At 41.2% G+C, this 16,084-nt stretch overlaps 1 protein-coding gene across 22 annotated transcripts in view; it reads right to left on the bottom strand.

Annotated features, from left to right (window-relative positions):
- Positions 1-1,592: 1,592 nt before the first annotated feature.
- The window catches only part of dst (dystonin), a 100,962-nt gene continuing 86,470 nt past the window's right edge, over positions 1,593-16,084 (bottom strand). For 10 of the 22 annotated variants that reach the window (XM_056394915.1, XM_056394924.1, XM_056394918.1 and 7 more), the window contains 21 exons: positions 15,139-15,294; positions 14,522-14,728; positions 14,101-14,220; positions 13,289-13,458; positions 13,007-13,166; positions 12,329-12,523; positions 12,110-12,238; positions 11,621-11,764; positions 11,133-11,321; positions 10,819-10,948; positions 10,461-10,624; positions 10,194-10,356; positions 9,945-10,099; positions 9,783-9,857; positions 9,558-9,575; positions 6,925-7,042; positions 5,979-6,092; positions 4,461-4,651; positions 4,115-4,225; positions 3,383-3,509; positions 1,593-2,655 (listed from right to left, as the gene is read on the bottom strand). In XM_056394915.1, coding sequence (XP_056250890.1) covers positions 2,399-2,655; positions 3,383-3,509; positions 4,115-4,225; positions 4,461-4,651; positions 5,979-6,092; positions 6,925-7,042; positions 9,558-9,575; positions 9,783-9,857; positions 9,945-10,099; positions 10,194-10,356; positions 10,461-10,624; positions 10,819-10,948; positions 11,133-11,321; positions 11,621-11,764; positions 12,110-12,238; positions 12,329-12,523; positions 13,007-13,166; positions 13,289-13,458; positions 14,101-14,220; positions 14,522-14,728; positions 15,139-15,294 — 3,093 coding nt within the window. In that variant the 3' untranslated portion in view covers positions 1,593-2,398. The other 12 variants (XM_056394923.1, XM_056394927.1, XM_056394936.1 and 9 more) reach the window with 5 other exon arrangements.

The raw sequence follows: 16,084 nt of genomic DNA, 5'->3' as shown, positions 1-16,084 counted from the left end.
ACGTTCTCAAGTTTCACAAAATTAGAGGACACAATTATACTAATCTGCATTATCCCCTGTTTGATTAGTAACCTGACATTACAGACAACTCCAATTAATATAATTTCCCACTACCTTCATTTATTTAAAAAATGCAGAAAAATTACAGAAAATATTAGATTTACTCACATATTCTTGAAAAAGACAGTCCCAGGGCTCCTGTAGATGGATCTTTTCCAGTTCCTGGTGTGAAGATATATCCCTTCTCTAAAGTGCCATCCCGGGGCCAGTGTTTGAGATGAACAGGAGGACCATTAAGAGTAGAAGCTCTCGGTCTCAGAGGAGCCTGGCCCCTGAGCTCCACTCCACCTTTAGTCCCCAGGGGATCTGTCTCTTCTCATAGGCCAGTTACACCTATTCAGTCACTACAAGGTAACACAGTCCAGTAAACTGAGTCATCATATGTAGGAAATGTAGGTGAACACACCAGGGCCTTTATGTAGGTTAAAGCTGCTATGAAGAGAAAGTAACAGTAATGTTGAAGAATGAGCCTATACTTTAAGTTTGTTCAGTTGTGTAGCCCTGAAATAAGTTTTGTGTATTTCACTGTGCAGAGCTTTTGTACGGCTCTTTACACATCCAATCGGTACAGCCAGAAAAAAAAAGATTTTGTTGGGACCATTAATGAAACTTTGTCTATAATTGCTTTAAAAAACAGTCACATAGTTGTAGTTTATGTTCAGTGTTTTACCACCTGCATGGTCTCACTGAGAGAAAGATGTAGTATGTCACAGCTAAACACAAGACTCTCCGCAAACATTCCACCCGGAGTAAACCACACCTTCAACCTAAACCGCCACACTGGATCTGTAACTACTAGGCTACAGGGAAATCATGGGGAAAATAGATAATGGATTCAATATATGGATTAAAATAGAAAAATAAAGTGTTGTAGTTCATAAAGAAATTTGGTTTTGCAAGAGCTATTGACCATATTTACCAATTACCCAGCAATTGCTTTCCACCGTGGTGACCTTTAATGCCCATTCAATTATTTTAGTGCAGCAGCATGAAAGACGGAGACGTGGGAGACAGAGACAAGGAGTTTACAGCTTTAGCAGCTGTGTGACGCTGCACTTAAGCTAAGTGCTAACATCAGCATGCTAACCTGTCCACAGTAACAATACTAACATTCTGATGTTTAGCATATGTTTATCATATTCACCATCTTAGTAAGCATGCTAACTTTTGCTAATAGGCACTGAACACAAACTACAGCTGCTGCTGATGGGAATGTAATGAGGTTCTATGGTCATAAACTGGTATTGAAGAATATCTTAATTCTCACCTGATGATGGTGCTATATGAGAAGAAAGGATCAGTAGGTTTCATCCTCTGGGAACCACACGTGTCTGTACAAAACTTTGACCTGATGATGGAGCTAGAAGAGGTCAGGGGATCACCAAAGTCAGTTGGATTCATCTTTTGTAAAGCACAAATACCTGTAAAGATGTCACAGTGATAGTAGAACGACACTGCCATCGCTGCTAGCATGACTCATAAAAGGTGGTAAAACCAGCAAGACAGAGAGGACTCTGTGGTTCACACCCGTCTCTGGTGGCTTTCTGCAAGCAGGTTTATTACAAAGTAATGTTACAGTAACAATTTCAGCTCTACCGAAATTAACCATACACTGACATGGATGCACACGAGAATGTCTACATGGAGTGGCACCTCGTCAAGGTCAATGCACACGCTGCTGTGAAGTGGTCAAACAAAACAGGGACTGCAGCTGCTGACAAACAAACAGGACTTGAAAGCTTCATGATTACGAGGTTTCTGCTACTTGTCTTAAATAGTGTTTTTCAAAGGTTTCTGCAGTGCTTACAGGGGTTTATTGTAGTATATTGCATTGCCCTTTAAATGCATGTTGGCAGTATATCATAGCACTTAAATAGATAATTGCAATGCCTCACATGGTACCATAATGCACCATCTACTCCAAACATCAGCATACATTAAATTACAGTACATTCAGTAACTCTCAGCGCTATCCTGCGTGTTGCCCCTTCATTAGTGTGTAGAAATGTTAGTTAACCGTACAACGTAGTCATTCCCAGGTTTCCTAGTGTTCATCGAACCTCTACAGGTTTTGCATCAATAAAATAAAATACAATAAAAACAATTTGACATTTTTCACAAAAAATAAAATACATTAAAAACAAATACACAAGGCCATTAACATTCCATTCTCACATAAAATTAAATCATATTGCCTCTCAACTGAATATTTTACATCTTTTCAACAATTTAAATAACACTCAACACATTTGCAGTCTTTTAAATTAGATATCTCCAGTGTCCGTTATGTGTTTCGGGTGCAACTAGCTCCTGGGTTGTTTGTTTTCAAGGCCACTGACTATCGCTTGGATCCCTTAGCCAGTTTGCTTGTGGGAGTGGTTCTTCTTTGAGGGGTGGGGATCTTGGAGGGTTTTCCTCCACGTTGGCGGGAAGTAGAGCGCGGCGTCGCTCTGCTAGACTCTCCAACTGTCTCAGACATATCCGAGCACACAGACTGGATGTCTGAGATGTCGAAGTCGGAGGCGTCACTACCTCTGCGACTGCTCCCTCTGCTTCCAGCTTTACTTCCAGGTCGGCTGGAAGTTCTTCTTGAATCTACAAACATAAAATCAAGAAACAATAATTACTCACTACGAACAATAATTAATGAAGCACTTAGAATTAGCCCAGAGGTAGCAGCCATTATTGGCAGTGCCATAGCAGTTACAGTTCACCATGACCACTTATTTACACATCCAGACATGGAGCAACATTATCATTTACTTGGATTTTACAGCTTCTAAGAGATTTAATGCTGAAAACAGCAACATGTTTAGGGTTGGTAAAGACGCTGATGAGAGCCGTGACAGTGAACCACAGCAATAAATTTGCGGGCCTGAAAATCAAAGCAATGGGCTAAAAGACGCTAAAATGCTCTGTAGAGTTGAGATGAACTCCTGAGTGAAGTGATACTTATCTGAAGGTTTGTTACTGTGGGCAACTTCTTTCACACAAAAGTAATCATGTCATCCATTTTTAATATAAAAATATTGATCATAGCAGCTTTAATCAACCATTTTAATGCCTGTTCTGGACCATTATCTGCACAGTGTTCATGTACTTCTTAACATAGCTAACTCTCTGATGCATTGTCTTACTAATACCACATTCTAACTGTTAGCTTAGTTGGTATTTTTACTTATTTTTCTTTTCTCTTGTGGACTATATATATATATATATATATATATATAAAGAGGGGTCCACTGACCAGTGCAACAACAGAGAAAAACACATTTTCTTCCAATTATAATCAAAAGAGTGACTGAAAATGCTCTCTACTCACCGCCTATTGTCTGTGCTCGAGCTTTCAGTACAGCAGCGCTGATCAAGCTTCCCTCCTCGCCGGACTGAAATCCTTTGCCTGACAAGTACCCAGGAAGACGCAATTTGCTGCCTTGGACTGGTGTACTCTGTAAAAGACAGTACTTAGTTCCATTTGTAATCAATTGCAGTTAACTTTGCAGTATGGGGACAGTGTTTTAGATAATGGTCCTTATCAACTGAAGAATGTAACAAGTTGTACCAGAAAGCACTCTAAATATTATTGAGTTAGTTTTAAATTTTATGAAAAATCCTTGTAAAATCATTATTTCAGCAACAGCTGGGGAATTGTTTTTAGAAGCAGTTAGTATTAGGTTTCATATGTTAAACCTGCAGCGTTTATACATCATTAAACAATCACACATGCACAGATTTAATACAAAGTTGTTCATTTCAAAAGGGGTATTAAAATGAGGCAGATATTTTTGTCAGGCAAGAATTAAATGTCCAGCCCATTAGTAATCAAAGACAGTTTATAGACCCAACTGAAATCTCTAATAAATACAACTTGAGCTCCATCTTAAGTCCAACGGGTTTCAGGTTTCTTATCACAGGATTAAATGGAAATTAGTGAAGGTATGCAGTATGTATGAGACCAGGTTTGCATGTTTTTATGGTCTTTTTTCATAATTAATTGATGGATTTCGGTTGGGTCATAAATCTGAAGTGTTCCACATCTTATATGTGACTATACCTCTGAGGATGAACCTTGGCTCCCAAAGGAGTCTGATGATTTAAGAGGAGTGGAGGGTTTGCTGTTTGTAAGCCAGGGCTTATCATAATTGCGGGTTATGTGTTGGGGAGTCTGAGGAACAATGGCAAATCAAAAAACACAGACATGGATTCACAAATCAAAAACTACACGAAACGCTAGATGGAAGAAACACAAAAAACCCCCCAAAAACAGGAAAATGATCAGATAATGTAACATAAATTAATTAAGGCAGATAAATAAGAGTGAAATCATAGTGCGGGATGATCAGTCTACTGACAGACAACTAAAAAACAACTGGCTCTCACAGCGGGGTGGAGCCTCTCACCTTGGGTGTACTAGTCAGTGCGTGGTGTGCTGGGACCGGACAGCTCTGACTGGAGGTGGATCTGTTGGGAGAAGCTCCTCTGGACGACGGCCGAGATCTCCGGCCTCGGTAGCGGAAGCTCGCCATCACCTGGGTGGTGCCTTCTGGGAGGATAAACTTCTCCCGCAGCTCCATGTTGGTCCTGCCTTTAGCTACAAAAATACACTCCGAATGAGCCACATTGCATGAATACAATATAGTATGATTATTTTTTATTAGTATTTTTGTGTTGATGATGATGTGAGTTAACACTTTATTTTCCACTTTCCTAAGTTCCTAACAACTTCACAATATTTCCTGGGAAGTTTCCTGGAAATTACTACAGTATGTAATTTGGTCCTGGTTATAGGAAATTTCCTTGAACACAAATGTTTATCGATTATTCATTTACTAATAGAAACTTCACTTTTCATAAATGTTGAATTGTGTGCTTGGCTGTGGAGAAATTTCCCATTTTGGCACAGTTTCTGTTTTCCCTATAATTAGCGCACTACACAGGGATTTTCCAGGAAACCTCTGAAAAAATCATTGGGAGTATATTGGGAAAATACAGATGAAATCCAGAAAATAAAGTGTTACCATGATGTGACAGTCTGCTTTTAAATGAAGCAGAATACTTAAAATTAATTAAAATAAAAGTTGGGATTAAAATACTGAATAAACAATGAAAACATAAGAAAACATGCGGTGTCACATCTCATCCATACTGTCCAGTTACTGCTGCAACAGTAGTGGAATAAACTTTTTGTTTCTCAACCAGCGATACCTCTTTGTTTGCTTAGACTGCTGATCCAATGGTGGAAAATTATAATAAATCAAAATGTGCCAAAACACTCCCGCACCACAAGTGCCCAAATAAGAAGAATTACAAAACCAAGAAAACATTAACTACACAGAATAAACCAAACAGACTTTTCACCAGTTGTATTAAAAACAAACTGGCTTACATGCAGTTTGAATCACTAAGCCACGCTGTCAGTAAACAATGCAATTAATACTGTTTCAGAGACAGATTAATCATTTTTCCCCAATGATGATGCAAGGCAGTTTGATTTTTACGGGTTATATCATCAGCCAAGCATCTGTTGAACCTTTCACGTGGGTTTCAAATGCCTGTGTGTTTGATTGTCAAGCAAACCTGAGAACTGCAAAAGAAGCTCAGCTCAGAAGCGCTCGCTACATGCTGAGAGAGAAGAAAAGAGCCATTGTGGCCAATCAAGTCCCCCCCCACCCCCTCACCCCCCCAAAAAAAAAAAAACAGTGCCTTCGAGAAAGTGTCAGCAGGTGATGTGACTCACACAAACAACTGCATGCATGAAAAACCAGCAGGAGATGAATGACAGTTGGTTTGTGATGAGTGGAGCTGGTTCACACAGCACGAGATTCACCCATTCATTCACGCTCACACACAGTTACGGTGGTTACACACACCGGGCACCAACACAAGCAGCACACACTCGGATGTGCAGACACACATACCACTGTCGGGTTCATGGAGCAAGGTGAGAAAGTGTGAGATTTGCCAACCTATAGGAGACTGAGTAATTGAAGAGTTTGATTCCGAGCGCAACATTTTGCTCCCGTGGTGATGAACTAGAAGAAATGATATCATGTTCAGCAGGAGGAAGGTTAGAAGAAAGCAGAAACAAGCACATAAAGCTTTTGCACTGGACGCGGTCACAGAGAGGAAGTTTTCATACTGATACACATGTTGGTGCAGTTTTTTTTTGTTTTTTTTACTATATCTATTTTTTTTTTTTTTTTTTGAGTTCAGGAGGTGTTGAGTTCAGATAGCAAGAACAGACTTTAACAATAAAGCAAATAACCGTAGACATGATTCCAAAATAAAGCTCATTTAACAAAGAGAAAAGACAAGACAGTCACGGTGGTTACTTCTACTTATATTTAAACTGAGGATTAGACTCTTAAGCTCCAAAACCTTTGATGGATCAGAAACCGAGAAAACACTAATCCTTTTACGGTCACTTATTCTGAATTAATATACTTAGAAATGAAACAAAGTGATGACACTAATAATATTACACACCATTTTGGTGTATGAATCAATGAATGTCACTGTTTCTCACTGGATTTTCACTGTGTGTCTGTTAAAAGATTCATAAAATAATATTTATAATAATAATAATAATAATAATCTTTATCAACCGTAACTATGCATACAGTGTTGGTACAAAAATGTTTTTGTAAATCAAAAATTGGACAGTCAAAATTAGATTCATGGAGACCTCAGTTTCCTAAAGAGATAAAAAATAGATTAATCACTCAAAAAGCAATATTCTTGTCGATTTATACTCCCTTAAAGGCCAAACCATTTCATCACACACTGACAAAGAAAACATAAATGAACACAGTGTTTTCACGCAGTGCCTCACTGTGACTTCTTGTGGTGAACTTTTGAACTCACCTCGACAGGGGTCGTTCTTCACCAGGAACTCATCCAGAGCCATCCAGCCTCCGCCCACCCGCACCATCACAGTGCTACGTAAAATGCGCACCAGACGAAGCTGCTGAGAGTCTCCGAACTATACGGCGGGGGAGGGAAGAGAGAAAAGGGGACGTGTGAACAACACTCTCCTCACTGCAGGCTAGAAGCTGTGCAACACTGGAAACCAGAGTGGTGTGGAGGATCAAATTTATTCCGATTGATTGATTCATCACTGTGTTTTGTTGAATCAACTTTAATCAGGAGTATTTCATTTAAAGTTTCAAAAATGATGCATCCATCAAAGATGCTTTAAGTCCACTTCTGATTTCCTTTCCATGTTTACACAAACAGGAATTTTGACACAACATCAATTTTCAGTTTTCATTCTCAAAGACACAAATTACACAAAGGTCAGTCCAACTGGTTTCCTTTATTAGCGTGTGCCGGTGTATGTTACTCAAATGTATCATTCTAAAATTTCTAAACTATGTGAGTTCATTAATACTAAATGAGTTAATGCTAAAATATATATATTTTGTATTTTCTCATACTACCAAAAAAAAGTACAAGAATCTAATGTCGAGCCTGACTAGTTTATTGTTGGGTCAATATTATTAGCTAGATTTGGCTCATGTAAAATATTGTGCTGTATATCGGTATATATGGATATATTTTAGCCAATAAGACACAAAATAACACAATAAAATACAGAAAAAAGACTACTAGTTACTTGGAAACAGCACTCATCTTCAGGTAATTGACTAATATTTCACTATCACATAGTGTAATATAAATAGAATCAATGTTGATAACAGTCAGGCTCCACATTGATATCTGTACAATGTTATTACTCGAGTGATTTCTGCTCGCATATATTTTCAGGATGTAATGTCTGACTTTATCGTCTAGCTACAGTTTGCTGCCGTTACTGCAGGTTGAGCTGTGAAAAAAACATTAACTGAAGGCACATTATTACACCACCAGGAGGCACTGTTGTATAATAATCTGCCTTCACCTTTCCAACCACACATACCAAACGTTCAGTACACTGAGCATGTCATGGATGTGAATGGTTCAAGCTTCATGGGGTGGACACGAGACAGACGTCAGCCAGTTGGATATGACCATGAGCATTAGCACAAAAACAAAAGAATTCACACAATCACAGCCGCATGCTTTCCGTCAAAAAAAACAAAAAACAAACACAATCTCACACCATGATCGGATGGACAAACAGCAATCTCCTGCAATCCAGCACTTTGTTGCACTTTCTACAACTACGACTCAAATACTCAGGATGCATTGACACTGATGCAGATCCAATGCAGCTAGCTCCGATGACACACTGAGAACATCATGAGGAATGGTTCAAATCATTTCTGTCTAATCCACCACAGTGTGACACGTAGACATGACCAAACACTGATGACCCTCCGCTAAATTGCCTATTATATCATGGTATCTCTTAAACTGGCAACAAAATCTTGCACTTGTATGATTATCAGAATGATTTAATGCCACTGGTGATTTAAGTGATCAAATACATTAAAGGTGAGGATGATCTGGAGGAAAAAAGAGGCACAAGAAACATCTTAAGAATAACCATTTACCAGAATACAGCTTTCCAAAACCGCAACGTGTAGGTGGGGGGTAAGATTTTGATTTTCCCTGTTTGCTATTGTCTCATCGCCGATTAAGGAGTCATGTAAGCAGTGAACCAGACCAAACTGTCAAAAGATATATTTCAATTCAATGTAGTGTGACACAGCAATACAAACTAGTTCACAAACCACCACTGATGCCCCTATCCCCTCTCACTGACATCATTAATCCAACAAGCTTCAGAAAGCATGTGACACAATAAACCCGCATCAGTCGTGAGTTTTACATTACAACATGCAGTTTGTCAAGACAAAATATTAACTCAGCAGGTAAAATGAAAAGTAAAGTGTTCATTAAAATCATCAAGGCTGCCCAGCTATGAAAACAAATTAATAAACAGTGTCAGTTACATAAAAGTGTGTCAGCCAATGTTGAGGTAAAATCATTCCCATGGTACTGAAGCGCCAGAGGCAAGCACACAGAAAGCATTATTTCCCAAAAATGCCCAGCAGATGAATTTATGCCCGTGGACCAATAATAAAAAAATATGGGCTGAAATGGTACTGGCACGCTAATACTGTATTCTCTGAAACTCAAAAGCAGATATATAAACATATGCTACAATGCTTTTCACCTGGATTCTTCTTTCGCAACAAAACAAAAATGTATGTTAAAAATTTCTATAATCACAAAAAAACAAAACAAAACAAAAACAAAAAAAAACTTAAAACACAGAGGTGCCTTTAATGATTCTTTAGTTAGTCATTTTAAATAAAACTTCATGTTCAGATTATATTCAGCAACCATAAATTGTTAGATCTACGGCCAGTGTTCCATGTGGATTAAATCAGATGGCCACAGATCTTTATTTCTACTTCTGAGTTCCAGTCTGTAAACATCAGCCAGGAATCTGGGCAGAGAGTGTTAATTGGACAACAAACATGGTAAATGAAAGAAGGCGTAAGGCACAGAACAGAAAGAGAAAAACACAAGAGGACATTCATATGTACCTGGTTTCCAAGGTAGAACTGGTGATGCGAGGAACAATAAAAACATGGAAAGGTTAGAGTTTTTATTGGCACATTTTTCAGCATACTCATCACTTACCTTCACAAAGATCTCCCCGTGAAAATAAGAAACTTTAGTTTCTAAAACATTTCATGATCATGGCAAAGTGATAGTGTGCATTTGAAGAAAAAAATGAAGGATTTCCAGCAGGTGAAAATCTCTCTTACCCGGTATTTGTTGGCACCAATTTGCTCCACTTGGAATCGTTTTGGACATTTGCATTTTGCCACTTGACGTGTGACCTACAAACAGAGAAATGATTTTATTGAACCCTGATTCTAAAAACCTGAGAATTATTTGGAAATTGAGGGCACGAGAGTTCGTATTACCTCATCTTCAATTTTGTCTGCGTCTGTTAGTGGTTTGTAAGCGTCTTTGTTGGGATGAAGAGCTGCCACAAACTCATAGTAGTCAATGTAGCCGTCCCCGTCTCTGTCAAAGATGTCTGCCACGGCGCTCATCTCCAGACGACTGGTGGGGAATTCTGTTGAGGAGAACATTAAGTGTTAAAAATAAAAAAAATAAGACATTCTGCCGGCAGGGGTGCACGCTGTTCAGTTCATATGCCGGACACTTACTGGAGGAGAGAATGCCCTCTATGAACTCCTGTCGGGTCACCTTGCCGTCTTGATCTTTGTCGATGCGGCGGAAGAAGTCCATGACACGAGACTTCTTATGGTTCATCCAGCGCATGTAGCGCTTCCGCCACACATCAAAGTCAAAGTTGGCAAATTCCTTCAACTGCACATAAAAAAATATGATGACGTAAACAACCAAAACAGCACAAATTTGCAGAATAAGTGTGCGTGCGATAACACTGAGAGCAGGTCTGAGGGCTCCATTACCTCCTCCAGCCTGTCCAGGGCATCATTGAGTTTCCTCCTTCTGTCCAAGGCCAGCAGCCACACGTGCTGCCACTTAGTGACCAGCAGGTTGACCCGGGGGTTCTTGGTTTCAATGGGAGGTTGTGTTGCTGACGCATACATCGTTTGTGTGGGAGAACGTTTTCCTGCAAATGAAAGACAAAAGCCTTCATGGTGAGTTGTGTTCTCTCCGTATAATCAGGAGGAATAGATTAGCAATGACATCATTCCAGGTGATAAAGCAGGAAATGAAAAGGATGTCGCGTCACCCTGCAGTGACTCAACACTTGGCCAGATGGCTCAGGTCACGCTCTATGAGGGGTATTTGTGGGATACATACTTCCTGCTCTTCCTTTGTCGAGCACAGGGATCTGAGACTGGATTTGGGGCTCCATAGCAGCCTTCCTTTTGTGTGTCTTGGTGATTTTGTCAACATCTGGTTGCTTCCTGGTCATTTCCTCCATGAATGCCTGCAGGGAACAGCAACAATAACACCTCCAGCTTCCATCATGTACTCTGAAGGTAGTCAACTACTTTAATCACAGCTAGCCAGGGGACCATCTTGGCAATAACAGAAATAGTAAGAGAGCAATTTGCTCCTCAAAACTCCAAATAAACAACAGTTTAAATGACCCAAAAGCAGTTCTACTTTACCTGATGTTCTGCTATGAGGCCTTTGACCTCTTCGATCTCCTGCGGCAGCGCCTCCTTGTCCTTATCGTTGAGGTTGGTCTCAGCCCACTGCAGCCAGGTCAGCAGATTCTCCAGCAGCTCCTGAGTGGCCAACAGCTCAGTGAGGGCCGTGGCCAGTCGCTGCTGGTGCTGCCGGGCCCAAGCCTGCACCTGTAACAGCAACATTACACACATTACTGCATGCTAAACACGGAACACATACTGCATCACATGTGTGGAAATGTTATGCTAAAGCTACATCAGGCAACTATCCCCACCTCCACTGTACATGGTATTGTAGCTTGAGGCATCCAAACGGTGTAATTGTGCCCGGTAATACCTGTGTGTGTGTGTCTGTGTGTGTGTGTCTGTGTGTGTGTCTGTGTGTGTGTGTGTGTGTGTGTGTGTGTGTGTGTGTGTGTGTGACAGAGAGGAAAGGCATGTATGCAGACAGGCTGCTGTGAGCTGACCTCTTCGAACCGGGCTTTAATGATGGTGTTCCAGTGTTTGATGGTTGTGATGGAGTCTGGATGGCAGATGCTCAGAATGGCCTCCCCCATACTGGTTGCCTTATTTAGAGCCACTCGCTTTTCCTCCAGTTTCTTCATGAACTCCTTAAAAATAGCAAATGGCAAAGAATTTAGATTTGCAGTTGGATGATCGTCAGCAAACATAAAAATGGACACATTGCTCATAAAGGTTGTTTAAACACCAGAGTGAAGCAGAGCTATTTCAATCAGATGAAATCATAGTTAAGAAAAATATTCCTGCGTTGTTGGCATGGATGATAGCATGGCATCTGCTTGAGGACAACTGGGGCCTTAACAGGTCACTAAAGCAGAAGACGCCAGCATGTTTCATTTCTTTACCGAAATAACCGAAACTGTCAAAGTAAAAATGCAAATATAAACTTAAAGTTTCGCTCAAGATAAAAGAATATAAATGTTTGCACTGCTTGCCTTGTGCTGTTCGATAAGCGCCCGCAGAGCCTCCTCATCGTCAGGCAGGCTGCCATGGAAACGCAAACTCTGCTCTGCCTCAGCCAGCCACTCCAGCAGGATATGAACAGTAGAGTGAAACTCCTCAGCCTGTAGTAAAAAAAAAAAAAAACACAGTTCATGTCAGACTCATAGACTCAGTTTACCTTCTATCAAACAACTGTCGGGGCTCTGCAGTACCTGACACAGGGCCTGCTCCAGCCGCGCCTGCTTGGACACCGACAGGTTGCACACCGTCTCCCAGCGAGTGCTCAGCTCCTGCATCTGGACTTTGACCCAGGACGAGTCATCGTGACTGCTGTCGATCAGCTCCCTGGCTGAACGTTTGAGGGCCTGAACGCTTACTGTCCTCTTTCCCAACTCCTTCTGGAAAACCTGCAGAGGACATGACACAGTCAGACAACGTGAGTCCAGCCATAACATACTGAAACGGGACATCAAAAGTTATCCAGCTGCTTTGAAAAAGCAAAGAACAGAATGACCTCTGTTGCTGATGCAGCACGGTTATTATTAATAATAACACTGGAAATGAGCAAACATAACAGCAGGTTTTCCACACACCCTTGCTGGACAGAACAGGCACTCTCAGTGGAAAGGTACTACAATGCCTACAAGCCCTGTTGTTGTTTAAATTTATAGTCCAACCCTGGTGTGGTTTATGTGTCCTCTGTCTTCTATTGTGGTAAGAAACAGTAATGAATAAACCTCAGCGATGAAAGGAAAAGGCAGTGTTAATGCAGCAATGAAAACTTTTATTCTGGTTTTCGACACTGGGTTTTCAATGGTGCAACACTAAAAGAGCAGTGATCAACCAGCAGATCATCACATGTGGGACAGTCTGTGTCGCTGGTGTCTTACCTTGTGGTTGTCTATCAGGTTAAGAACCAGGTCTATGTCTCCATGTACGGGCTGGTCCTCAGCCATCTGAGGTTCCACTCTGTACAGCCAGTCAATAAGAGCCTGGAGAGCATCTGTAAACTGGCCGGAGAACAGCAGGGCCTCCTCCAGCTTGTTTTGTCTAGAGGACAGTACAAATCGTACACAGTGAATGAAGAGGTGTTTTAGAAACACTGCAAATAGTCTGACTTGTAGTTGGTGGGATAAAAATAGGGCAACAAACGTGGGAAGATGTATCCGTACCTTTCTATCGACTTGCCACAGACAGTGTCCCACTTGTCCCTCAGTTCACTCAGCATGTCGTCCAGCTTCTGATTATCGTCCTGAAGGGAGGTCTTGTCTTTCAGGGACCGTCCTGTCCGGGCGGTGGTGTCGTACACTGAGTGTTTGCTGCCCAGAGCTTTCTGGAACTCCTGTATATGAAAAATAAAAAGTCATTCCTCCATTCAATAAAGTAATTCTACTGTATTTAGAAAACGAAAGAGCTGTTCAGAGTTGTATATAGGGGGATTTCGGATGGGACTTTGGTTGCGCACGGTTACAGGGAACCTTCTCAAGGGATTTTCTTCTTACTACTGTTGGTATGTCAGACAGTATCCTAATCTGTGTGTGTTTTGTGATTAAGAAGACACTATTCAGCGAGGGGAAACAAAAAAAGGGGGTCAAAACTCAAGAGCCACTGCTCCACAGAGATTAAAAGTATCCAAAAGCAAGGTCACCCCTGATACATTTGGTCCATCCTGGGATTATGACAGGATTAGCACGATCTCCCCGTATAACACTGCAGAGAAAACAAAAGGGACTGGGCGGCCTATAACACAAGCAAATGCACGACTAATGCGTTCAGTAGATACTGTAATTCCTATAAATATCTTTTATTGCTGGAATTATCTACTTCCATTGCCTCATGATTCTGGCTCGCACAAAATGGTTCGGATGCTGACGTTGTTTCTGTTAACTCAATGAAACTCAGCTGTAGATGCTGTCAAAGCTCCATGGCTATTTGAACTTTCATTCTTTTCCCATTAAACCGCGATAAAACGATGCTCAGTCACCTTGTGCTGCGCCAGCTGCGTCTTGATTTTGTCCGGATCGTTGGCAATTTCCACCTCCGAGTCCAGAGCCTTCTCAGATTCGTCCAACCACTCCATCAGTTTATTCCAAGTTTCATGGAACTAATGAAGGATAGAGAAACAAACACAGTGTAAAGCATTTTGAAAAAAAAAGGAAAAAGAGAAGGTATGATTTCACTTGATTTATCGCAGAGTCCTGTTTAATGTTCACATGATTAGGTTTTCAGGCCCAAGGAACGAAAGAGGCCCACGCTAATGAAAACGCTATAACAAGCTGCAGGCAGAATATGGAACAAGCTTTATATACTATTTCCAGAGCTTTCCAGTGATAATAAAAAAGTCCAAACATGAACATGAAACATTGCCTATTTCAAACCAAGAATAAACATGAGCAGAGCAGTACCTGTTTGGCCCTCTTCCTGGTGTCATCCAGCAGCCGACCGCGCTCGACAGATCTCTGCACCAGCTTCTCCCAGCGGCCTTGCACGCTGAGCAGCAGGTTCTTGATCAGGACCACATCCTGTTTCTGGCTGAAGTACTTCAAGTGCGTTCCTGTTTTGTCCAGTTCGATGATGTGCTCTCTGTGGGAGTTCACCTCTGTCACGAACATCTGCACAAATACGCACAGCAGCGGCACGGCGCAGCAGAGAGGAGAGAGGTTAAGGTCGGGTGTAAAGAGGAGGTCGTGTAATTCATATGATTAATGTGTTAATGAGCTTTGTACTGAAAAAAAAAAAAAAAGCAGATGGAGTTATTGAGTCATTGATGGCAAGGCAGAAGGGTGAATTAGCAAACATAAACTGCTATTTCTATATGTGATACTGATATTTATAATCTTTCACCGGCTAAAGAAATTACGCACTATCGCGGCAGCTGAATAAAAGCAAAGTTGGACGAATACGCTTCGACTTGGCACAGATAAACCTATTATAGCACGAACATTTAAAAAGAAATGTTTCGTCATCAGCGTTTCATTTCGCTTCGCAGACTGCGTAATCCTCCTCTCCGTGCAAACATTACCTTATGCTCATCAATCTGAAACATGATGGTCTCCAGAATGAGGGAAGCGGGGGAAACCATGTTGAGCGTCTGCTCTGCTTGGGTCAGCCAGTTGATGAAGTCCTGCAGAGAGTTGTGGAAATCCGTGGCCAGTGTCAAGGCCTCTTCTAGTTTCACCTGCAGACACAAACACATCATCAGGGCCTCTTGTATAGTAATGGAAATAATTCTGTTATATTTTCTCGCTCGCTATTATAATCACACTATTCCATGCTGAAAACAAACCATCTGGTTGCTACAACATTTGATGAAGAGGGGGGGGACTAAACAATTATGTTTCAATTGTGCCAAACCTGGTCTCTATTGAAACAGAGGAAGTTAGCATCTCTGGAGAGGCTGATGGCGAAGCAGTAATGGAGTGATGAGCTTTTAATTGAATGAGAGAAACATCCACAGCGTCTCCTCTGCGGAAAAACATCCGTTTGCTACAGCCGAGGCCGCTGGCGCAGGCTCATCGCATGACAGTAACTGCCGTGTTAATGACATTACAAACATGATGAGAGCTACGAGCATTAATATGTTTGCCTCATATGTTGTGGGTCACATTGAGAGTCCTGCTAAATATGGAATTGTAGTTTAAGTCCCAACATATTTTATCATTTGAAGACTCTGTGTGCGACACACCACACCGGAGGAGTGTCACACTGCTTGCTGAGAGTTTGGCCAGCAGCTGCAACTCTGCGCAGCTCTAAGATTTACCAGACTTTACATTCCCTGGGAACAGGACCAAAGTAAATAGGAAGCAAAAGCAAAATGTTACAGTAAACGCTCAGGCAGCCAGAATGAGGAGCTCCTTATCTGGAGTGAGAGCGGGAAGGCAGAGATGATTTATCTTTTTGTCATGAAGTGTTGATGTTTATTTATTGTAGCAACAAAAGTGAGAACCTGTTGTTCTAATGGTGTAACA

This window comes from Seriola aureovittata, chromosome 14 (assembly GCF_021018895.1).
Source record: "Seriola aureovittata isolate HTS-2021-v1 ecotype China chromosome 14, ASM2101889v1, whole genome shotgun sequence".
NCBI lineage: Eukaryota > Metazoa > Chordata > Actinopteri > Carangiformes > Carangidae > Seriola > Seriola aureovittata.
The sequence above is the reverse complement of the archived record's forward strand: the minus strand, read 5'-3'. Positions and strand labels throughout refer to the sequence as shown.